Source organism: Hemitrygon akajei, chromosome 10 (assembly GCF_048418815.1).
Source record: "Hemitrygon akajei chromosome 10, sHemAka1.3, whole genome shotgun sequence".
Taxonomy (NCBI): Eukaryota; Metazoa; Chordata; class Chondrichthyes; order Myliobatiformes; family Dasyatidae; genus Hemitrygon; species Hemitrygon akajei.
The window spans coordinates 169932473-169958682 of NC_133133.1; the positions used below are offsets into that span (position 1 = coordinate 169932473).

The 26210-nt window shown below is 42.0% G+C and overlaps 1 protein-coding gene across 3 annotated transcripts in view; it reads right to left on the minus strand.

The window, feature by feature from the left end:
- Positions 1–26210, minus strand: part of LOC140734940 (leucine-rich repeat-containing G-protein coupled receptor 5-like) — a 176907-nt gene that overhangs the window by 106137 nt on the left and 44560 nt on the right. For all 3 annotated transcript variants that reach the window (XM_073059664.1, XM_073059663.1, XM_073059662.1), the window contains exon 2: positions 18693–18764. In XM_073059664.1, the coding sequence (XP_072915765.1) occupies positions 18693–18764 (72 nt within the window). The remainder of the gene's footprint in view (positions 1–18692; positions 18765–26210) is intronic.

The window sequence follows — 26210 nt, forward strand, 5'->3', positions numbered from 1 at the left end:
GTGTTGATGTGTCTGCTGGTGGGTTGATATTGTTTAGATGTTTGTGAATTGGCTGCTTGTGAATGTCAATGGTCCAGACTTCCTGTGCACAATGACTCTAAAAGAAACATTGGAAAGAAAGTTCCTTTCCTCTTCGGATTTTGCATCGTTATATTACAGGCTGCTCCGAGACCCTTAGAGTGTAGTCACGATAAGGATACCAGTCTCAGTCAGTCTTTCCGTCTTCCTTATATCGCTCCGATTTGTACAGATTCAGGAAAAAGCTTGCGTGTGAGAACAGGCCTTCCACATTTTAAAGTTGAAAGTAAATTTATTATCAAAGCATGTATATGTCACTGTATACTACCCCAAGATTCATTTTCTTGCAGGCATTCACAGCAGAACAAAGAAATGCAATAGAATCAATGAAAATCTGCACATAAAGTCTGACAAACAACCAATGTGAAAAAGATGACAATCGGTGCAAATGCAAAAAAGAATACTGAGAACGTGAGTTGTAGAGTCACTGAAAGTGTGTCCAGAGGTTGCAGGAACAGCTCAGTGTTGTGGTGAGCAAAGTGATCCACGCTGGTTCAGAGCCTGATGGGTGGAGGGTAATAACTGTTCTTGAAATGGTGGTGTGGGACCTAAGGCTCCTGTACTGTACCTCATTCCTGGTGACACAGCAGGAAGAGACAATGGGGGGTTTCTGATGATAGATGCTGCTCTCCAGTGACAGCCCTCCATGTAGATGTGCTCACTGGTGGGAGGGCTTTGCCTGAGATAGACTGGGCCAGATCCACTACTTTTTGGAGGACTTTCTATTCTTGGGTATTGTTGTTTCCATTCCAGGCTGTGATGCAACTAGTCAGGATACTGCCCATCACACATCTATAGAAACTTGGCATTTGTCCTTTACATTTTACGTTAACAAAGTGTAGGCAGCACTAAGCTATGGATACATATATAACATTTGTAGCAATTTCTCAAAGTTTAAGAAGTTCTGTTGCATTAAACCCAAGCAGAAAAGCACGGTGTTTTGCACTGCTGCCAGCGTAAGCTGGGCTGGAGAGTCAAGTTATCTCTCTCATTTACCAATATTTACAGTGAAGTTCTAAGTAAAATTATTATCAAAGTACATATACGAGGGGTGATTGATAAATTCGTGGCCTAAGGTAGAAGTCAATTTTAGAAAACCTAGCACATTTATTTTTCAACATAGTCCCCTCCTACATTTACACACTTAGTCCAGCGGTCTTGGAGCATACGGATCTTGGACCTCCAGAAAGTGTCCACAGATGGGTGATTGATAAGCTTGTGGCCTAAGGTAGGAGGAGATGAGTTATACAGCTCTCATTACATACGCATGCAGTTCAACTCTTTGAATAATTATGCAGAAAGTTTGAAGTTAATAACTCATCGGGGTGATTGATAAGTTCGTGGCCTAAGGTAGGAGATGAGTTATTAACTTTAAACTTCCTGCATAATCACTCAGAGTTGACCTGCATGTGCATGTAATGAGAGCTGTATAACTCATCTCCTTCTACCTTAGGCCACGAAATCAATCACCCATCTGTGGACACTTTCTGGAGGTCTAATATCTGTATGCTCCACGACAGCTGGACTAAGTGTGCAAATGTAGGAGGTGACTATGTTGAAAAAAAAACAAATGTGCTAAGTTTTCTAAAATTGACTCCTTTTACCTTAGGCCATGAACTTATCAATCACCCCTCGTATATCACATATTCTGCCCTGAGATTCATTTTCCTGTGGGCACATACAGTAATAGAATCGAGAGTCGCACCCGACAGGATGGACAAACAACCAGAGTGCAAAAGGTGACAAACTGTACAAGTACTAAGATAATTACAAATAAGTAATAAATATCAAGAATATAGGATGATGAAGAGTCGTTGAAAGTGAGTCCATTGGTTGTGGGAACATTTCAATGATGGGTCAAGTGAAGTTATCTCCTGTGGTTCAAGAGCCACAGGGTGAGGGGTAATACAGAAAGAGGATGTGAATTTGCTTTTCCAATCACTGCATTGGATTAGGTTTGGGCCCTGTCACCTACCCACGTGTGAGGAGGATATTTAGGTCTAAAATAATTTATTATTTACTAGGCAATACAGTGTGGAGCCATGCCACCCCAGCAACTCCAGATAAACCTGATTAACTCCAACCTAATCACGGGACAATTTACAATGATCAATTAACCTACCCAGTACATCTTCGGACTTTGTGAGGAAACCAGAGGACTTGGGGAAAATCCAAGCATTCCTCAGAGAGGACATGCAGAGATTCCTTACAGAACGGCACCGAATTGAACTCCGAACTCCAGAACACCCCAAACTGTGAAGTGTTGTGCTAACTGGTGCCCTACTGCAGCACCCAACGGCGCATAATGTCTGTCTACTCTTTCAATATAACCCTGAAGGAATGTGACCATGTGAACTCACTAATTTTTAATTCCTTCACATGGAGTTTGTAGTTTTTTTCCCCATAAATACCTGGCGTCCATGTTTAAGTTCGATTGTTACTCTATGGGTGGGAGAAGTAGGCATCACTTTGCAATAAATTGCTACCGAAGATTTGCAATTTATGGATTGGACAGAGTTCAAATTGGACTCTTTCCATTTTATGTTTTTATATTCTGTGTTTTTGCCCATTCTTTCTTATTGCCATTTGCACAACTTGTTTTTTAAGTGTGATGGGGGAGTTAATATTCTTGCTGATTGTGCAATTTATTGTATTTTAGTGTGGGGGGGGGGGCTTTTAAGGTTTTTGTTGCCAGTTGTGCAATCTGTTTTTTTCTGTGTGGAGGGGCGGTTAATGTTGCTTTTGTTGGTTGTGCAATCTATTGTTTCTTTTGAATGGGGGGTTTAATGTTCTTGCCTTTTGTGCAATCTGTTGTTTTTTGTGCGGGGAAGGTTAATGTTCTATTTGCTGTTTGTACATTTGGTTGTTTTTTTGTGGGGGGAGGTTAATCTTCTTGCTGTTTGTGCAATTTGTTGTTTTTTTGTGTGGGAGGGTGATGTTCTTCTTGTCATTTTGAGGGACTTTTTTTTTGTGCATGATGCTTTTCTTTAAACAGCGCCCATGGGTTTCTTTGTTTCATGACTGTCTCGAGAAGCTGAATCTCAGAGATGTATACTGTATACATACTTTGAACCTTGGTCATTTCTTCTTCCATTTTTTCTGTGTACAGGACTTAACAATGTTGACTACTGTCATTCCTTGCCATTTATTAATTATACTTTTGCTATAAACTGGAATACTGTGCATGGACTAAGAAGTTTTGTAAACTCTTTGTCACCATTTTAGAAAGTGGAAAAAGTCACATAAATCAGCTTGCGGCATAGAAGGAAATGACGGGATCAGTTCAACTTTCCATTTTACAATCCAGTTTTATTTTATTCTGTATTAACATCTTTAAATTTAATTGACTTTAATTGCAGCTCTAATTGAATACATAAACTCAGGAAGGTCAAAACCATTAATGTTTATACAAGATGTTTTGCCCACTGCTACGCTTACTGCAACTCTAATTCTGTTTTAGAAACATAGAAACATAGAAAACCTGCAGCACAATACAGGCCCTTCAGCCCACAATGCTGTGCTAAACATGAACTTACTTTAGAAATTACCTAGGGTCACCCATAGCCCTCTATTTTTCTGTTTTGTTAATGTTTTACCAGATGAAAAAGAAATACATTTATATAGCACCTTTAGTGACCTCAGCATATAATAAAGTTTGCAGACAAGGTTACAAACTGTCGTTCACATCAACCTGCCTAGTTTAGTAAGCAATTGCACAAGCTGTAGACAATAACTTCAGGGCATCGTCATCAATATGTGTCCTGTTGTACGACGTGGGTAATCATGCTCTCATGACCATGATTGTTCTTGGTGAATTTTTCTACAGATTTGGTTTGCCATTGTCTTCTTCTGGGCAGTGCCTTTACAAGACAGGTGACCCCAGCCATTATCAATACTCTTCAGAGGCTGTCTGCCTGGCATCAGTGGTCACATAACCAGGACTTGTGATATGCACTGGCTGCTCATACGACCACCCACCACCTGCTCCCATGGCTTCATATGACCCTGGTCAGGGGCTAAGAATGTGCTACACCTCCTTCGGTAGGGATGCAGCTACACCCTGACAATGATATAACAAATCCTGGTGTGAAATCACATCATAAACACCAGAGGTCCTGCAGATGCTGGAAATCCAGATCAACACACACAAAATGCTGGAGGAATTTAGCAGATCTATGGAAATGAATAAATAGTTGATGTTTCAGCCTGAGACCCTTCATGAGAACTAGAAAGGAAGGGGGATGAAGTAATGATAGGAAGGCGAGGAGAGTGGAAGAAATACAAATTAGAAGATGATAGGTGAAACTAGGTGAGGGGAAGGTAAATGGATGGGTCATAGGGAATGAGGTGATGCGGGAAATGGTAAAGTGCTGAAGAATCTGTGAGAAAGGGAAGGAGGAAGGGCATCGGGGAAGGTAATAGACAGGTGAGGAGAAGAGAAGAGCTAAGAGGGGAGCCAAATGAGGAATGGAAGAAGAGACAAAGGGGAGTGGAGACAAATCACTGGAAGATGGAGAAACTGATTTTCATGCCGTCAAGTTGGAGGCTACCCAGATGAAAAATGAGGTGCTGTTCCTCCAATCTTAGTTTAGCCTCATTGTGATGGTAAAGGAGGCCATGGACTGTTATGTCAGAATAGGAATGGGGATTGGAGTTAAAATAGTTGGCCACAGGGAAATCCAGCTTGTTGTGGATAGAGTGTCAAAGCAGTCCCCCTTTCTAAGTTGAATTTCACTGATGGAGAGGAGGCAGCACAGTATACAGTAGGTAATCTTGGCAGACTGATGGGTGAAGTGTTGCCTCACTTGGAAGGACAGCTTGGCACCCTGACTGGAGGTGAACGAACAGGTGTAGCACTTTTTCTACTGGCAGGGATAAATGCCAAGAGAGAGAGCAATTCAGGGGGATAAATGGACAAGGGAGTCACAGAGAGTAAAATCATATCAGTTGTTCTCCAAATCATTACCTAGGAAGCACAGCAAATTATACATGACCTTTCATTGGGATTGCAAGAAACAATAAATACTTCATGGTGATTAAATTTGTGAGACTGGATCAAGGGTTAACTTAAGGGCAAATCTCTTCACCTGGTAACCCAACAATCAGAAAATGTTGGGAGAGCTCAGCAGGTTAGGTGTCATCCATGAAGAGGAGTAAACAATCAACGCTTCCAGCCCAGACCCTTCATCAGGACAGGAGATGAAGGGGAAAGAAGTCAGAATCTCCTTTCCTTTCCAGCCCTGATGACCAAAATGTCAACTGTTTATTTATTTCTATAGATGCTGCCTGACATGACGAGTTCCTCCAGCATTTTTTGTGTTTTGCTCTGGATTTCCAGCATCTCTTGAGCGTAAGCCAACAATCAGGTGTATTAATTTTTTTGGAGGTGTCAGAAACAAAGGCACAAATACACTTTACATTAAAGATGGAATACCTGTGGGCAGGTGATGTGGAAGGTGGGATGTAACCAGGAGCAGGAGAACAGCATACACTGACAAGCTCTGGGTAGAATGGACTTAGAAAGCAGAAGGTTAAGAGAGTTATGCTTTGCTATTTCTCCCAGGCTCAATCTCTTGATGAATGAGGTCACTGCACTTCCAAACTCTAGAGCAGGGGTTCCCAACCTTTTTTTATGCCAGAAACCCCAGTCATTTACTGAAGGCTCTGTGGACCCAGGCTGGGAACCCCCTGCTTTGGTGCCATGACCGTGGCCCATTTCCTGCAGCCTGGGTAGATTATCTGTACTTCCAGCTTTATTTTTCTGTAATTCTTTATCATTGTTGAATGATTTTTTTTTAGTTGGACATCGAACCTACACACCACAGCAAGTTTGTAATATGTACAATACATTCCTAAAACACAGGGTGAATGAAGTTGATCCTTGATCCTTAAGAAAAGAGCATGCTAGGCTGGGTGGATTTATTTACGTTTGTACAATGCTTTTTTGCACACACTCAGTGATTCAGAAACAACCTCCTCCCCTCTGCCATCCAATTACTGAATGGACATTGAACCCATGAAGACTACTTCACTACCTTTTTATTTCTATGTTTGCACTACTTATTGAACTAGTTTATATATTTACTGTAATTCAGCTTTTTATCTATTATGATGTATTGCAATGTACTGCTGCCACAAAGACAACAAATTTCATGACATATGCCGATGATATTAAACCTGATTCTGATTCTATTTGCTATTAACCTACAGTAATTGAAAATTTGCCGTGAGTAATTAACCTATGAGGATTACCTTGGCATATGGGAGGAAACTGCAAAACCTAAAGGAAATAGATACGTCCGCAGAAAGAACCTGCAAACTCCACACAGACAGGAGCAATATCAAGATCGATCTTGATTCCTGTAGCTATTTGTTGTTTGGTTGCCCAGAGAGAAGAGAGATTGCTGTAGTCCGGAAGCAGCATGGCTGTAATCATTTAAACTTTGAATTTTAATTTTTCCACTTACATTAATCCAAAAGATCAATCTGGTATTGATTAAGTGACTTGCAGTGAACTTTTTACATTGAAAGTCCCCTGGCCCATAATCAATCCGGGAATGTTTTGGCATCTCTTGTGACCGTAGTTCCTCAGGCACAAATGTCATCTGGCATGACACTGCCTAAACAAGATACTCCCTAAAGATGGGTGCAGAGATCAGGATACTTAATTAACCCACACTGATTGCAAAGTAAGACACTTGCCAATTTCGTGCTGGCTGCTTATTATAGTGATTCTTGCATGCCCCCAGTGCTAACAGTGCTCCTTGTTAACAATATGAATCCAAGAATTGACCAGAATTGTAACTTGCTAGCACAATTAAAGCTGATCTTTTAAATGTTATGTCAGCCCCATAAAGAAGAAATGCACTATGGTGGTGGCCATTAAAGAGAAAGAGAATCTGACCTGGGAAGTATGAAAAATGGCACAATTCTCTTTAAAACCCTGGTTAGTTCCCATTCTGTTTATTGTGTTCAGTTCTGGTCACCTCATTATAGAAAGGACATGGAAGCTTCAGGGAGAGTGCAGAGGACATTTGCCAGAATACTGCCTAGATTAGAGAGCATGTCTTAGAGACATAGAAAACCTACAGCACAATACAGGCCCTTCGGCCTGCAAAGTTCTGCCAAATATGTCCCTACCTCAGAAATTACTAGGCTTACCTATAGCCCTCTATTTTACTAAGCTCCATGTACCTATCCAAAAGCCTCTTAAAAGACCCCATCGTATCCGCCTCCACCACCGTTGCTGGCAGCCCATTCCACGCACTCACCACTCTCTGAGTAAAAAACTTACCCCTGACATCTCCTCTGTACCTACTCCCCAGCACCTTAAACCTGTGTCCTCTTGTGGCAACCATTTCAGCCCTGGGAAAAAGCCTCTGACTATCCACATGATCAATGCCTCTCATCATCTTGTACACCTCTATCAGGTCACCTCTCATCCTCCTTCGCTCCAAGGAGAAAACCTATTGTCAACCTTTTCTCATAAGGCATGCTCCCCAATCCAGGCAACATCCTTGTAAATCTCCTCTGCACCCTTTCTACATCCACATCCTTCCTGTGGTGAGGCGACCAGAACTGAGCACGGTACTCCAAGTGGGGTCTGACCAGGGTCCGATACAGCTGCAACATTGCCTCTCCGCTCCTAAATTCAATTCCACGATTGATGAAGGCCAATACACCATATGCCTTCTTAACCACAGCACAGCTGCTTTGAGCGTCCTATGGACTCGGACCCCAAGATCCCTCTGATCCTCCATTAATACTATATTCTGTCATCATATTTCACCTACCAAAATGAACCACTTCACACTTATCTGGGTTGAACTCCATCTGCCACTTCTCAGCCCAGTCTTGCATCCTATCAATGTCCCACTGTAACCTCTGATAGCCCTCCACACTATCCAAACACCTCCAATCTTTGTGTCATCAGCAAACTTACTAACCCATCCCTCCACTTCCTCATCCAGGTTATTTATAAAAATCATGAACAGTAAGGATCCCAGAACAGATCCCTGAGGCACTCCACTGGTCACCGACATCCATGCAGAATATGACTCGTCTACAACCACGCTTTGCCTTCTGTGGGCAAGCCAGTTCTAAATCCACAAAGCGATGTCCCCTTGGATCCCATGCCTCCTTACTTTCTTAATAAGCCTTGCATGGGGTACCTTATCAAATGCCTTGATGAAATCCATATACACTACATCTACTGCTCTTCCTTCATCAATGTGTTTAGTCACATCCTCAAAAATTCCATCAGGCTCATAAGGCATGACCTGCCCTTGACAAAGCCATGCTGACTATTCCTTATCATATTATACCTCCCCAAATGTTCATAAATCCTGCCTGTCAGGATCTTCTCCATCAACTTACCAACCACTGAGGTAAGACTCACTGGTCTATAATTTCCTGGGCTATCTCTATTCCCTTTCTTGAATAAAGGAACAACATCCGGAACCCTCCAATCCTCCAGAACCTCTCCCGTCCCCATTGATGATGCAAAGATCATCACCAGAGGCTCAGCAATCTCCTCCCTCGCTTCCCACAGTAGCCTGGGGTACATTTTGTCTGGTCCCGGCGACTTATCCAACTTCATGCTTTCCAAAAGCTTTAGCACATCCTCTTTCTTAATATTTACATGCTCAAGCTTTTCAGTCTGCTGCAAGTCATCACTACAATCACCAAGATCCTTTTCCATAGTGAATACTGAAGTAAAGTATTCATTAAGTACAACGTTTGTACCTCTGCTATTTCCTCCAGTTCTATACACACTTTCCTACTGTCACACTTAATAGCTCTTTCACATCTTATCCTCTTGCTCTTCACATATTTGTAGAATGCTTTTGGGTCTTCTTTAATTCTGCCCACCAAGGACTTCTCATGGCCCCTTCTGGCTCTCCTAATTTCCTTCTTAAGCTCCTTCCTAGTAGCCTTATAATCTTCTAGATCTCTAACATTACCTAGCTCTCTGAACCTTTTGTAAGCTTTTCTTTTCTTCTTGGCTAGATTTATTACAGCCGTTGTACACCATGGTTCCTGCACCTTACCATAATTTCCCTCTACACAAATATCCCTTGAATATTTGCCACATATCTTCCGTACTTTTCCCTGAGAACATGTGTTTCCAATTTAAGCATCCAATTTCCTGCCTGATGGCCTCATAATTCCCTTTACTCCAATTATACGCTTTTCTAACATGTCTGTTCCTATCTCTCTCCAATGCTATTGTAAAGGAGGTAGAATTATGATTACTATCTCCAGAATGCTCTCGCACTGGGAGATCTGACACCTGACCAGGTTCATTTCCCAATACCAAATCAACTACAGCCTCTTCCTTTTGTAGGCTTATCTACATATTGTGTCAAGAAACCTTCCTGAACACACCTAACTAAGTCCACCCCATCTAAACCCTTGCTCTAGGGAGATGCCAATCGATATTTGGAAAATTAAAATCTCCCATCACAACAACTCTGTTATTATTCCACCTTTCCAGGATCTGTTTCCCTATCTGCTCCTCCCACAGAGACTCCGTAGACAATCCCTCCATGGTGTCCACCTTTTCTGCAGCCATGATACTATCTCTGATCAACAGTGCCACGCCCCCACCTTTTTTGCCTCCCTCCTGTCCTTTCTGAAACATCTAAAACCTGGCACTTGAAGTAACCAATCCTGTCCCTGAACCATCTAAGTCTCTGTAATGGCCACCACATCATATCTCCAAGTACTGATCCACGCTCTAAGCTCATCCGCTTTGTTCACAACACTCCTTGCATTAAAATAGACACATCTCAAGCCTTTGGTCTGAGTGCGTCCCTTCTCAATCACCTGCCTATCCTCCCTCTCACACGGTCTACAAGCTTTCTCTATTTGTGAGCTAACCTCCTCTTCCATAGTCTCTTTAGTTCAGTTCCCACCCCCAACAATTCTAGTTTAAACTCTCCCCAGTAGCCTTAGCAAACCTCCCCGCCAGGATATTGGTCCCCCTGGGTTTCAAGTGCAACCCGTCCTTTTTGTACAGGTCACTCTTGTCCCAAAAGAGTTCCCAATGATCCAGAAATCAGAATCCCTGCCCCCTGCTCCTTATGAAGATATCTGAGTGAACTAGGGCTTTGGAGTGAAGGCGGATGAGAACTGATTTGATGGAGATGTACAAGATGATAACAGGCATAGATAGAGAGGACAGCCAGAGACATTTTTTTTCTCAGGGCAGAAATGGCAAATACAAGATGGCATAATTTAAAGTGTTTGAAGAAATTATAAGGGATAGTCAGAAGTAGGTTTTCTTTAGATAGAGAGCACACTCCTGGAGGTGGTGGTAGGGGAAGATACATTAGGGACATTTAAGAGACTCATAGGCAAGTGGATGAAATAGAAATGTTGAAGGGAAGGGTTAAATTGATCTTGGAGTAGGTTAAAGAAAGAGTCAGCACAACACCATGGGCCGAATGGCCTGCACTGTGCTGCACTGCTTTATGTTCTATGTTTGATGTAGAAGGGAATGGGCTCTAGTGTTGCTGGATAAAACACTGGAAACAGTGTGGAGTAGGTGGAGAAGAACCTGCATCCACAGAGACCCTGGAAACCCTGACACACTGTCAGAGGTTACAGGAGCAGGGCATCTCTGGAGTTCACTGGGAAATGGCTACTGGTATCCAAGCCCGGGGTCAAATTATGAAAGGAGTAAGCAAAGTACATTCAGGACTTGAAATATCACTCCAGGCAATCTTCGGTAACATTCATTACAGATAGGCTAGGTGCCAAACGCTCACAGAATCTTACCAACATCTGCTAGCAATAAAGTCATAAATGGTTAATGACCCCATTAAATCTGATCTTTTAATGGGCCCTCAAACCCAACTTTGTTTAACCTTTTAGACCAACTCATCCAATTGCTGGCATTCGAATCAAGAAAGGCAATATCACATGAACAGATCGTTTAGCTCTCTCACCAAACGATCTTGGCCAAATTAAATTAACTTACCGTAGATTTATTGCATGAATTAAACAATTAACTTTTTGCAAAATAATGGCCAAATGATAAATTCCATACATCTGTTCTCTATCTGCATTGTATCCTATGCTGCACATTTGTTAAGTTTATTGTGGGAATTAGTCACGTGGTAAGAGTGAAGATCCTGATGAAGGGTCTTGGCCCGAGATGGCAACTGGTTATTCCCATCCATAGATGCTGCCTGACCTGCTGAGCTCCTCCAGCACATTTTGTGTATTGCAAGGGAATAAGTTACGTATTCATGCTTCGTTCTGCGCAGTTGGTTCTGAGGACCACTGGGTGTCACATCTTTTGTTGGCCATTTAATTAGGCTTAATCACATAACTTCAAGATAGTATGTTTTGCTAGTTGCTAATAAAGAATTGAATACAGTTCTTCGACTTTGTGGAACATCATTCCTGGGCTGATCAGTGGGTCTGTCATACAAGGATAACGAACAATGGTAGGTCACCAGCAGTGGCAGTTGGTTTGGTAGAAATGCCCACTACAAATTAAACCACATACCATAAGACATAGGAGCAGAATTAGGCCATTCAGCCCATCGAGTCTGCTCTGCCATTCCATCATGGCCGATCCCGGATCCTACTCAACCCCATACACCTGCCTGCTCAGCATATCCTTTGATGCCCTGACCAGTCAGGAAACTATCAACTTCCACCTTAAATATACCCATGGACTTGGCCTCCACCACAATCTGGAGCAGAGCATTCCACAGATACTCTCTGGCTAAAAAAAAATTTCCTCCTTACCTCTGTTCTAAAAGGTTTGAGGCTGTGCCCTCTAGTTCTGGATAGCCCCAACGTAGGACATATCCTTCCCACATCCGCCCTATCTAGTTCTTTCAATGTTCAGTAGGTTTCAATGAGATTCCCCCCCCCCCCCCCCCACCCTCTTCTGAATTTCAGAGAGTCCGGGCCCAAAGCGGCCAAATGGTCCTTATATGTTAACCCCTTCATTCCTGGAATCCTTGTGAACCTCCTCTGGACTCCCTCCAATGACAATACATCATTTCTGAGATATGGGGCCCAAATGTTCTTCCGCAAAATAATGGGCAAATGACAAACCCCTCGGAATTTCAGACAATTACTGAATGTAAGTTTGATGATCTCAGATAGCAAAGGCGTGGATATTCACAACATAAAATTACTAGACCAGTTTAACCTTGGACCTTTTTCTATGACATTTAAGTATTAAGGCTTGGGTAATTTTGATATTTCTGTGTGGCTCGCACAATAACTCATTTATGTAAAACAAGGAAATGATTAAATGATGCACTTGATCATGTTGAATCATTTGTTCTAAAGTTTAAAGAATCTATCTCTCTCTGATAAAGAAATAATTTTTCACAGCGGCTTCCTCAGAACTGAGCAAACACAAAGGCAGTTCACCATGTAATGCACACATTGTTATCCTGGCAATATAATGAAGTTACACTCCATGGATCATAAATTGAATGTACATTGCTTTTTAAAACTTCTGTTCTTTTTGTTGATTTCTTGTCAACAAAAATGCTTCCTGATCTTGGAAACTCATTCAATCTTTGGATAGAAGCTGATTTATCATTGTGTTTTTCTATTTTTGTGCTCTTTATTTAATTGTGTTCTTTTGTGTGCTGCGTGGGATCTGCAGTAACAATTATTTTGTTATCCTTTACACTTGTATACTGGAAATTATATAACTATTAAAGAAGATATCTGACTGGGAAATCTGCCACCTACATGCTCAAAAAACTAAGCAACCTCCCCTAAACTCTGCCACTATGGTGTCATCCCAATAGTCATCAACACAGCAGATCCCAAATATTTCATGACCAGCAGAAATTTGTTCTACTGTCGTCAATCATGGAGTCATTCTAGGTTGATCTATGCCAGGGTCACCACTGCACTAGTCTCAAGGAAGAGCTCAGAGGAAATTCTCAGAACCAGCGATGAAACAGATTCTTACATGGCAATGATGGTAAAACTGTTCTTCATTAGACTTGAAGAATGCTTTGAATAAAGCACTTAGACAATCATTCATGGTTCAGTTGTGGTGTGTAATTGCCATTACTGTAGGCATTACTACTGATGTTATTAATATTCTTCCACAGTAAATGTGCCTATTAAGAACAGGAATAGTTTGCTCATTTTCTTTGGCATTCTCCACCTTCTGTAAGATCTGGTTGATTTGGATGAAACCTCGGCTTTGCATTCCTGCCAACCCCTCATAATCTTTCATTGCTTTGCTTCCCAATAATCTACCTTGTCCTTAAAAACATTCAAAGACACTGCTTTGACTGCCCCTTCTATACTAGTAACTAACTTGCAAATTTATCTTTAGGGGATCTTGCATTGGAAAGAATATCTTAATAGAAAAGGTTGAGCAAACTAGGGCTTTTCTCTTCAGAGGATTAAGTGACTTGCTTGAAATTTTCTAGATATTAAGTGGAACTCGTGGTAGAGAGAAACAATTTCTACTGATTGGAGTTTCTGGGACCAGGGGACATAGTCTGAACATCGGGGTCAGGGTTTTCAGAGGTGTTGAAACTTGCAGTTCTCTTCCACATCTGAAAATGCAGTCTGTGATTGGTGAAATAGTCTTAGGCCATAAGACCATAAGACATAGGAGCTGAATTAGGGTAATCTCAGTCAAAACGGGGAAGTTATGACAGGTTTGCTGCACCTAAACAGTGGATACCTCCTAGTTACTGGGTGTGGGTGCCAGAAGGGAACCAGAACACACTCAACCATTGTGTCATTTAGGTAAAATAGACATGCTGTCAAGTGATTGATGAATGCTTGGATGAAAAAGAGGAAACCACCCGTACAAATTGATTTCTCATCCTCAGGAATTGCTGGGAGGAAGTGGCAGTATAAAGCTAGAGTACACAAGTCTTCAGAAGGAAACTGAAACCTGTGAACCTCTACTTCCTTAGGCATCTGCGGAGCTTTGGTGTGACATCTAAGACTTCGACAAACTTCAGAGTGTATTTGAATGGAAAAATCCTACCAAAGGTAATGGATTTAGTCCAGTATATCATGGATATACACTATCCCAACTATTGAGCACACCTCCATGAAACATTGTCATAGGAAAGCAGCATCCATCATCAGAGATCCCCACCACCCAGCCCAGGAATGCTCTTTTCTCATTCCTGCCAACAGGTAAAAGATACAAGAGCCTCAGGACTCATACCACCAGGGTCAAGAACAGTTACTACCCCTCAACCATCAGGGTCTTGAACAAAAGAGGATAACTACACTCACTTGCCCATCCATGGAGATGTCCCCACAACTAACAATCTCACTTTAAGGACTCTTTATCTCATTATCTCACGCTCTTGTTATTTATTGCTATTTATTTATATTTGCATTTGCACAGTTTGTTGATCTCTGGTTGATCTTCCATTGGTCCTGTTATAGTTACTATTCTATAGATTTGCTGAGTACGTCACGAGGTGGGGACAAGGGTGCTGGGAGAGGACCCACACGCAGGACACAAACACGTCTTTCTTAGGTTCAATAAAATAGCGTTTATTACTCGGTACACAGAAAATCGGGAAATCAAGGAGGACAAAGAGGAACACGAACCTCGGACTAGGGGACTAGGGACTTGGATCACCGCGGACCTGGGACTTGGACACTGGGACTTCTACGAGGGGTAGACACAGACAATGGGCATGAACAGCGAGTCAGGACTCCGCCTTCCACTCAGGCACCGAGCCGGGACTCTTTGAGGGGTAGACACGGACAATGGGTATGAACGTCGAGCCAGGACTCCACCTTCCACTCAGGCACCGGGCCGGGACTCTTCGAGGGGTAGACACAGACAAGGGGCATGAACATCGAGCCAGGACTCCGCCTTCAACTCACCCCTGGCAGATTGACCTTGCCTAGACCCACTCTGGCGAAAGAACGCGAATTGCTGGTACTCCGATGCGGGCTGGATAACTCTGGCTTGTCGTAGTGACGGCAACTTGCTAATGCTTCTTAACACTCTCACCCCGAACAGCTAAAGCCAGGGGTTTATAAACTGCCGGTTCGGGTCGAGAGTAGATCACCTTAATTGCCAAGCTCAAGGGTCATGTGAAACGGAATTAGAAGGGAACAACGAGTCAATGGTCCGGATCATAACGCAACCTAACTAAATTTAAAGGGGAACCGATCCGGACCATGATAGAGTATGCCCACAAGAAAATGAATCTCAGATTGTATATGGTGACACATATGCACTTTGACAATAAAGTTTACTTTGAACTTTGAACCAATTGAGAAATGTTTCATTTCAGGTTGAAGTCCTCTGTGCTTTCAATGATTGAAGGGAACCTCAATAATCCTACATTTCAGAACAGCTCTATAGTCTTTCTCCATATAGCACACATACAGATTTACCTGCTGTCCACACCAACTCTGTTTGAGTTTAATTCTTTTTATGTTTATATGTAATTTTGTGAGGAACAGGTGTTATTTGAAGTAAGTAGGCAGTTTGCTCCGAAGTTATTATCCAAGGAGACAAAAGCCACTCGTTCCTCTGAATGAATACTTGCTGATATCGGTTTCAGTGCTTTCCTGAGAACACCTGTTCTGGTCTTGTGGTAAAAATACATCAAATGGATTATGTTCCATGATACATGAAGCCACTCTTTGTGAAAATGCCTACTTAACATATTTTTAAACTGAAATTGGGCATTCAACATAAAGCCAGTCCAAGCCCTGTATTGCTGGCAAGGTTTTCAAATGCAGCTGCCAATCCTGCTCAACTCAATCCTTGGTCAATAAATCAAACCAAACATCTCTTTAAGTGTCACCCTGCATGTTGCACCCTTTGAATGACGGACCAGTCAGTGAAAGATTCCCTGAATCTGGTAAAATAGTAATGCCAACATTTCATTCCATTTTTTTGTCGCTTTGATGTCATTTTGCTAAAAATAAAACAAATCTGATCGTTGACAGGATGGTGCCTGGTTTGTGAACTCAAGGCACAACCAGTTACCAACACAGAATGTGAAACTCACACTTGTCAGAAGTGTGAAACATAAAGCAGGAGATGATGAAGAATCCTGACATGCCAACAGCTTCGAGCAGTGCTGCTGAAACGAAGCCATTTAAGTGGAAGTCGATCTGGGCCTTCTATTCACGTGCTGCCAAATGCACAAATATGTCATAATGGATTCACATAGCATAGAAGCACACCCTTTGGCCTATGATGACTGAGCTAAAACCATTTACCTATCTATGCTAATCCCACTCACAGCTCCTCCCCGTCACTCTAATAAATACAGTAGATACGGGAAATGTAAAATATAGTGGGCATAGGTAAGAAAAGGAAAGTTTAAGGGTGACTTAGGGACAATTTTTCCCCCCTACACAGTGAGTGGTAAGATGCTACCTGGCCTGCTGAGTTTCTCCAGCATTTTGTGTGTGTTGCTTGTAAGTACCTGGAACCTGCTGTGAGGTGGATGAAGCAACAGCTTTAGAAGCATTTAGACAGACACATTGACAGGAAGGGTCTATTCCCACAGGGTTTGGACCACGTGCAGGCGGTGTGCTGAGATGGAGATGTGTATCTACCAAAGGAGATGCAAGGTGCTCCTTCCCTCTGCTAGCCTGCAGGTCAGACTTGGGCAAGGTTTTGCGACCACTGATGCCAGGCAGACAATCTCGGAAGAGTATTGACAATGGCTGGGGTCACCTGTCCTGCAAAGACACTGCCCTAAAGGTAACGGCAAACCAATTCTGTCGAAAAATTTGCCAACGACCATCACGGTTATGGAAAGACCATGATCGCCCATGTCATACAACATGGCACATAAGGAATGAATGCATGCAGATAGGTTTGGTTTTGATTGGCATCATGATCGGCAGAGACATGATGGGCTGAAGGGCCTTTTCCTGTTTTATTACAGGGATCCCAACCTCTTTTTATGCCACGGATCCCTATCATTAACCGAGGGGGCCACAGGCCCCAGGTTGGGAACCTCAGTTCTTTAAGATCAAAGATTCAGAGGTAGCCACAAGACAGAAGAGGTCACTTGGAGCTGTGCAGCCTTGCCTCACAGTGCAGTACGTGGCCGTGGTCTGGAGCTCACATTTCCTTGATACACTTTAAATATTTGGAAGGTTTCTGCCTCTACTGTCCTTCAGGCTGTGAGTAATAGGCTCCTAAAATCTTTTAGAGCAGGGGTTCCCAACCATTTTTATGCCATGAACTTTACCATTAACCAAGGGGTCCAAGGACTACAGGTTAGGAAGCCCTGCTTTAGAGTTCTTTTGTCATGTCTCTTCTAATGAATTGCTCTTGTTTTTTTGATCCCTTAGCTACGGAAAAGATGTCTCTCCTCCTTATTTTATCCAGGCTCCAACTAGGCAAAATCATGACTATTCTCCACTTCAAACCCATTATGTGGTTTCCTGCACCTTCCCTACATCTCACTGTCAATTGTGAGCAGTTTTGGGCCCCTTATCTAAGAAAGTATCACAAGAATATTCCCAGGAGTTAAAGGGTATATATGGGGATATAAAGGGAATATGGGGAGCATTTGATGGCTCTGGGCCTGTACTCGCTGGAATTTAGAAGAATGGGGGTGGGGTGGGGGTGGAGAGGTGAATCTCATTGAAACCCATTGCATATTAAAAGTTAGGGGTTCCCAACAAGGACTCCTTGCTCAACGGTATTGATTAAAGCCATAAAAAGGTTAGGAACCCCTGGCCTGGATAGAGTTGATAAAGACCCAAGTGGTGTGGTTTTTATTGATTCTGTTATGGATTTATTGTGTAGGCCTGAAAGAAATTGAATCTCAGAGCTGTATATGGTGACATTTATGTAATTTGAACTTTTTGAGTAGACATAGAGAATGTTTCCTATAGTTGGGGAGTCTAGGACTAGAGGGCACAGTCTCAAAATACAAGGATATCCCTTTAGAACAGAGATGAGGAGGAATTTCTTTAGCCAGAGGCTGGTGAATTTGTGGAATTCATTGCCACAGACAGCTGTGGAGGCCAAATCATTGGGTATATTTAAAGTAGAGGTTGATATGTTCGTGATTAGTAAGGTTGTCAAAGGTTACGGGAAGAAGGCAGTGAATGTGTTTGAGAGGGACAATAAATCAGCCATGATGGAATGGTGGAGCAGATTCGATGGGCCAAATGGTCTAATTCTGCTCCTATGTCTTATGGTCTTATTTGCATTACAGATTTCCAGCAGCTGTGGAAAAGTTGATTAATTAAATAAATCTTGAAAAATAGCAGCATTAGCATTGGTGAATATGAAACTAACACACTATTGACAGAGAAAGAAACATCTGCCTCATCGATATCTTTTAGGGAAGTCTGTTGTCTCCATTCATTCTGTAATATGTGTCACTCCAGACCTACATCAATGTGATTGACTCTTTACTACCCTCTGAAGTGTCCCAGCCAGGCACTCGGATTGAAGGCATTCTGGTGAGTTTGCCAGCAATGAATAAGAAGGAAAGTCATTGTTTGTCTTGCTCTTCATCAGCAGTTGTTTCAACATCCTGTACTCCGATCTACAAATACCAATTAACTCTAACCAAACGTTTTGTAATTTTTACATCCAGATGTGACACTTTTAAGGCCAACAGCAGCATTGTCATACTTACAACTCCTCAAGGAAATGGACATTGCTCAGGCCTCTCTGGGGTAGCTCGGTAATATTGTTCATGCTGAGATCTCTAAGAGAGGTAAATAAAGTGAGAATACGTCAAGTGATTGCACAATATTCACAATCAGCTTTTGACAATTAATTGCCGCTATTCTATAAAATTAAAATGTTCAACAATTGTGAATATCTATTTTCATAAATTGGTAAGAAAAATTTAATGCAAAAATGCCTTTGACAGTGTTGGACTCAAATTGGATTTTCACATGGAGATGAAAAGTTTCTTCATTCTGGAGCCTGTGAATCTTTGGAATTCTTGGATCCTTTTTTTCCTTTCCTCAACCCTATTCCCCAGCCTTCTCTCCATAACCTATAAGAAGGTTTCTAAAGAAATCATGAAATACGACGAGACTGAGAAAAGTGATGATGAGGTTAAGATCTCCCAAGATTTACTGAATAGTACAACAGGCATCTTTTCCTTGTTCTACATCTTATATACATGGGCCTTTAACAACTTCAAAATAAAGATTAAATTTAGTAAGATGACAATAATTACATTATGCTGAAACAGAAAGGAAATAGCTAATATCTTGAAAATTATCTCTGTGAAGTTGCAATATATAATATAGCTATTACTAAAAATAAAACAATTGAAAGTAATTATAAAAAGGAATGTTTCTTTTGTATACTTAACTGATTCTGCATAAACAAAGTGTTTATTTTTGCAAGGAAGTTTACGAATTAAGCTAGTGAAATGTGTATCCAGTTATATATAGCATTTCCTGATAGTCTTCCACAATAGTTCCTCGTACAGGAAATTAATAATATCTGTGTAATGCAGAATTTAATCAAGTGTATCACAAAGTGAATTTACAGAAAATTTAACAGTAGAATTACTTCGAGTTCTGCTAAATCCTGTACTTTAAAAAGATATCCCTTACTTCTTGATGCATCCATTAAGCTACACCTTGGCTCATTGTTTACTAATACTGAACATAGAGAAACTGATTTGCCCAGTACATCACAGGGAAAGCTCTCCCAATGACTGAGCATATCTACATGAAACACTGTCACAGGAAAGAGGTATCCATATCACCTCTAATCACCTCTCCTCTTAGGACAAACATTTGATCCCACAAATCAATCATACCCTCTACCGGTTGCATACCGGTTCCAGCTATTGCCTCATCAGTGTCTTGTATAACTTATTGACATACTCGTTTTTGTATTGAAATCCTCTTGGAATAAGGCCTTACAAACATGAGAGAGTATGCAGATGCTGGAAATGCAAAGTAACCCACACAGGGCCTGAAGAAGGGTCTTGGCCTAAAATGTTTACTCTTTTCCATAGATGCTGCCAGATGTGCTGAGTTCCTCCAGCATTCACAATTCAGCATCCAGCATTCCTTGCCTGCTTTACTAGTTGCTGATATGCATTGTGTATTTTCTTTCTAGGTCAGGGGTTCCCAGCCTGGGGTCCATACACCTCTTGCTTAATGGCATTGATCCATGGCATAAAGAGGTTGGGAACCCCTGGTCTAGGTGTCAGGATCCACCCTGTGGTTCAGGGAGTAGCTTTGCTTGTTCTATCGGCATGATCGTTTTCAGTCAGCGGTCTACCGACGATGCCACAGCCACAGTGCTACACACCATCCTTACTCACCTGGAGAGAAGGGATGCACATGTTAAAATGCTGTTCCTGGATTACAGTTCAACATTCAACACCGTAAGTCCCTCCAGACTTGACAGGAAGTTCAGAGACCTCAGCCTGCACCCCGCCTTGTGCAGCTGGACCCTAGACTTTCTATTGGATCGCCAACAGGCGGTAAGGATGGGCTCCCTCACCTCTGCCCCTCTGACCCTCAAGACAGGTGCCGCCCCCCGGGTTATGTCCTGAGTCTCCTCCTCTACTTCCTGTGTGTGGCAGTACACCCACAACTGTACTGCCACACACAGCTCCAACCCGCTGATCAAATTTGCACCGGCAGTGGAGAGGTTAACACCCTGACATAGTAGCGCCAAGATAACAACCTCTCCCTCAGTGTCCAAAAATCAAAAGAGCTGTGGATTACAGGAGGAACGGAAACAGGCTTGGCCCGATCAACATCAATGGGCCTGCATTTGAGAGGGTGAGTAGTTTCAAGTTCCTCGGTATACACATCACCGAAGATCTCAGCTGGTCTGTACACACTGGTTGTGTGGCAAAATAAGCACAGCAGTGTCTCTTCCACCTCAGGTAACAGAAAAAGTGTGGCATGAGCCCCAAATCCTCAAGACCTTCTACAGGGGCACCATTGAGAGCATCCTGACTGGCTGTATCACTGCCTCGTATGGGAAATGCACCAACCTTGATCACTGGGCACTGCGGAGAGTGCTACAGACAGTCCAGCACATCTGTGGATGTGAACTTCCCTCCAATGAGGTCATTTACAGCAGCAGGTGCATAAGGAAGGCCTGGAAAATTAATCAGGGACACCAGTCACCCCAACCATAACTGCTTCTGTCTGGCAAATGGTACCACGGCATTAAAGACAAAACCACCAGGCTACGGGACAGCTTCTTTCTACAAGCCATTAGACTTATAAATCCACATGCCTGTACATTGATTCAGAGTCATAATGCAAAGATATTTACTCCCTCACGTTGTGGGACAGATGTAAGATTTAAATAAATTCAAAGACATCAAAATCCATTTTAACACCAACATCTTTAAGACTCTCATTATTTAAAAAATACTTTTTTCTACAAAAGTCAGTGAGTGTACATTTCAAAGGTTCAATCTGATATCAGGGTATGTATACCGTGATCCAGAGTCCATCGAAAACTACTGTCCGTCCCACAGAGGGAGAGACACACACAGAGACACAAACATGCTGCTCAGTATTACCATTAAATGTAGCCACATTAAGCTTGGTCTCCTCATCCAGGTCCTTTCTTATTTGTTGTTTGCTCAGATACAATGCAGAATAGGCCCTTCGATCTGTGCTGCCCAATTTACAATGACCAATTTACTTCCCAACCAGCACATCTGTGAGCTGCGGGAGAACCCAGAGAAGACACACTCAGGCACGGGGAGAACTACAAGCTCCTTACACGCAGCTCTTGTATTCTCCCATGCATAGTAACAAACAAGTCCACAATGACTTTGAGTTTGACCTTGAAACATATACACATGCAAGTGTTGTCTGCAAACTGCAGTTTGTTGGCTGAAGTTGAAGTGATCTTTGCTCTCAAGCAAAGGCAAGAAAAGGTGAACAGTTTCCAAACTCGAGAAAGTCTGCAGATGCTGGAAATCCAAAGCACCACACACAAAATGCTGGAGGAACCCAGCAGGTCGGGCAGCGTCTAGGGAAAAGAGTGAACAGCTGATATTTCATGCCGAGACCCTTCTTCAGGACTAAACATTTTCCCATGTGATTAACTTCACACCAGCAGGAAGCTTACTGGATATAATGGACAGCTTCGCTGTCATGATCCCTGCAGGCCTCTGTGGTGAGCCATAGAGCGTTGGACTTCTCGGTTTCTCGAGTACCTGTATTTACTAATTGTTGTCTTAATTAGAGCCATTAAGCCCTTTGCCTTCTGATTAAGCTGGTTAGTTATTTGTGAATGGCACAGGTATTCCACATTCTATGATTATCTAATACCAACTCTTGTTTGGCGCTCATCGTGGGATCCTTGAGTTCAAAATGAGGGTCTCACATTGTCACTCGGTCGTACCACTAATGTTCAGCTGAAGTTCCCATGTATAACCTCTTGTATCTGTTTCTACAGAGTGCAGGCAACAATTGAACCCATTCCTCTGCACCTGGTTTCAACCATTGCCAGCACTCATTGTGACAATCGCAGAAAGAAAGATTCTGAAGTGTGTGGGCAATGACACTGTCTACATTATGATGGGGTCTCCGTTGAATCCACTAGTTGAGATTGCAGCTGACATACCAGCACGAAGTAGACAAAGGACGGAAACTAATTGCTAGAGAGCAAGATGCCCTGCTGTCTCTTTTGACTTATGGTATCAAAGGATTTTGTGAGATCAAGGAAGAACATGAATAGTACCCAATCCCACTTTGTATTTTACTTAGAGTTGCCAATTATATGCATTGTCTCTCTAGATGACCAGAATCCACACCACCATTCAGGAGTAGCTCTTAGCCTATGTGAGGAGTATTTGATGAGGTCCTTAACGATGACTTTCATTGTGGCTGACAGGAAGGCAACCCTCTGAAGTTACCAGTTAGACATCTCCCTTTTTGATGGTTGTCATGATCATGGTAACTCATGATCAAGGATTCTTGACAGTTGGCCATATCTTTCCAGATGGTTTCTTTCTGCCATGGTTTAGAACTTCAACAGAGTTTCCTTCTACTTCTGAGGACTGGTTAAGTTTGAATTCATAAATGGCCTGCAAGGCTTGTCTGCAGGGTTGAATTGGATAGTCCATTGTGGAACAGGGTCAATAAACTCATTTCAAGGTCAATTCTGTTTGAAAAGGTCTTCAAAGTTTTCCTTCTAAAATCAACCAACAGCTTTCTGAAGTGTTTCATGTTACATATGAAAATGGCACTCAGGATCATTTGAAAATTCCAAGATTCAAACTACATTTATTATCAAAGTATGTATGCAGTACACAGCCCTGAGATTCATCTTCCCACAGACAGTCACAAAACAAAGAAAACCATGGAACCCGTTCAAAGAAAAACATCAGACCTCTAATATAGAAGAAAAAAGAAATGAACAAATCATACAAACAGCCAAAAAAAAGCAAAATAAACACAGAATATAAAACACTGAATCATCAGAGCAGTCCAGGCATATTCAGTTCAGCTCAGCTCAGTTCAGTTCAATCTAACTCTGTGTCATTCATCAACTTCAGGCTGCAGAACCAGAAGACAAAATGCCATAGATAATTTTGCCTCAAAATATTTGAACGTAAACACTGTTCCTGCATGTCTTTCTTGGGCAGGTATAATCAGCTAAATCCTCCATGGTTTTGGATTAATGGTATGAAATACTTTTTGTTAAAAATATATGAAGTAAACTAGTAAGAGAACTGTCAAAGGAGTTAAAGTTTGAAGTACATTTAATATCAAACTGTAAACATTATACAACCTTGAGATTCATCTCATGAACAGGCAGCCACAAAACAAAGAAGCCCTGAAGAACTCATTAAAAGGAAAAGACTATATCAAACACCCAATGTGCAGAAAAAATAAAATGAATCATTCAAACAATAAACATAAGCAATTAGCATTCTGAACAGAAGTCCACAAAGACAGTGCTGTCCAGAGTCCATTGGTTCAGTGCAGAGAAGGGCAGCCAACTGAACTGGCCCATCTCTTGCTTCAGGCCCCAACACCCTAATTATTTCAATCTGGCCTGGCACACAAATTGTCCGAACGTCAAGTTCAGACACTTTGTCATGCTCCTGGAGCCTGTACCCGACCTTTCCAATTCAGCCCAGTGCTTAAATTATCATCCAACCATCATGTTCCATCACTTCGATATGTTCTGTGGCCCAAACCCCACTCTTTGATTCAGCCTGTACTCAACCTTTCCGATCCAGCCGACGCTTCAATTGTTGCCCAAACATCTACAATTTTGAGCAACACGATCTTGCATTTGTTTTTTTATCATGTAGTCTACAGACCATGGCAGAAACCTGTCAGATGTTTTAACTGCACAATGCAGGAAATCTGAGTCAAAGTTGAACTGGTAAAGTAAAATCTTGACAATATCAACAAGAGATAATAGAAAACAACTTTGACTGAACGAAACTTTTATGATCAACGCCACTGATCACTGCCAGTACCCACAGTTTTACATAGCACACCGCGTGCTTTTATTGCTGATACTGAACTCTTAAAATGAGAGAAAACCTTGGAAATCAGAACACTGGAATGCGTGAATAATTTATCATTTTTTTATGTTCAGCTAAATCCTCACAAATATTTTGGAAGTTTTCTTAAACAGCCTACAAACTGATTATGTTTCACAGAGTCCTCGAGTCAGTCATAATGGAAACTGGCCAATCAGCCTAACTGCTCCATGCTGACCAAGATGTCCACCCAGACTAGTCCCATCTGCTCTGTTTGCGCTACCTCACTCTAAGTTTTTCAAATGTCTTTTGAAAGTTATTATTGTATCTACACCAACCATTTACTCCAACAACTTGTTCCATTTACACACCAACCTTTGCATAAAAAAAGTTTCCTTCAAATTTCTATGAAACTTTTTTCCTCTCACTTTAAACTGATGCCCTCTGTTTCTTGATTCCTCAGACCTGGAACCTACACAGATGGAAGAGGAGGAGGTGTGTGCTGTCTTGAGAAAAATCAGAGTAGATAAATCCCCAGGACCTGACAGGGTACTCCCTCGGACCTTGAAGGAGACTAGAGTTGAAATTGCAGGGGCCCTGGCAGATATATTTAAAATGTCGGTATCTACGGGTGAGGTGCTGGAGGTTTGGAGGATAGCTCATGTTGCTCCATTGTTTAAAAAAGGCTCTAAAAGTAATCTGGGAAATTATAGGCCGGTAAGTTTGACGTCGGTAGTAGGCAAATTATTGGAAGTAGTACTAAGAGATAGGATCTACAAGTACTTAGATAGACAGGGACTTATTAGGGGGAGTCAACACAGCTTTGTGTGTGGTAGGTCATGTTTAACAGATCTATTAGAGTTTTTCGAGGAGGTTACAAGGAAAGTGGATGAAGGGAAGGCAGTGGATGTTGTCTACATGGACTTCAGTAAGGCCTTTAACAAGGTCCCGCATGGTAGGTTAGTTAGGAAGATTCAGTTGCTAGGTATACATGGTGAGGTAGTAAATTGGATTAGACATTGGCTCAATGGGAGAAGCCAGAGAGTGGTAGTGGAGGATTGCTTCTCTGAGTGGAGGCCTGTGACTAGTGGTGTGCCACAAGGATCAGTGCTGGGTCCATTGTTATTTGTCATCTATATCAATGATCTGGATGATAATGTGGCAAACTGGATCAGCAAATTTGCTGATGATACAAAGATTGGAGGTGTAGTGGACAGTGTGGAAGGTTTTCAAAGCTTGCAGAGGGATCTGGACCAGCTGGAAAAATGGGCTGAAAAATGGCAGATGGAGTTTAATACAGACAAGTGTGAGGTATTGCACTTTGGAAGGAAAAACCAAGGTAGAACATACAAGGTAAATGGTAGGACACTGAGGAGTGCAGTAGAACAGAGGGATCTGGGAATACAGATACTAAATTCCCTAAAAGTGGCGTCACAGCTAGATAGGGTAGTAAAGACAGCTTTTAGTACATTGGCCTTTATAAATCAAAGTATTGAGTATAAGAGTTGGAATGTTATGGTGAGGTTGTATAAGGCATTGGTGAGGCCGAATTTGGAGTATTGTGTGCAGTTTTGCTCACCGAATTACAGGAAGGATATTAATAAGGTTGAAAGAGTGCAGAGAAGGTTTACAAGGATGTTGCCGGGACTTGAGAAACTGAGTTACAGAGAAAAATTGAAAAGGTTAAGACTTTATTCTCTG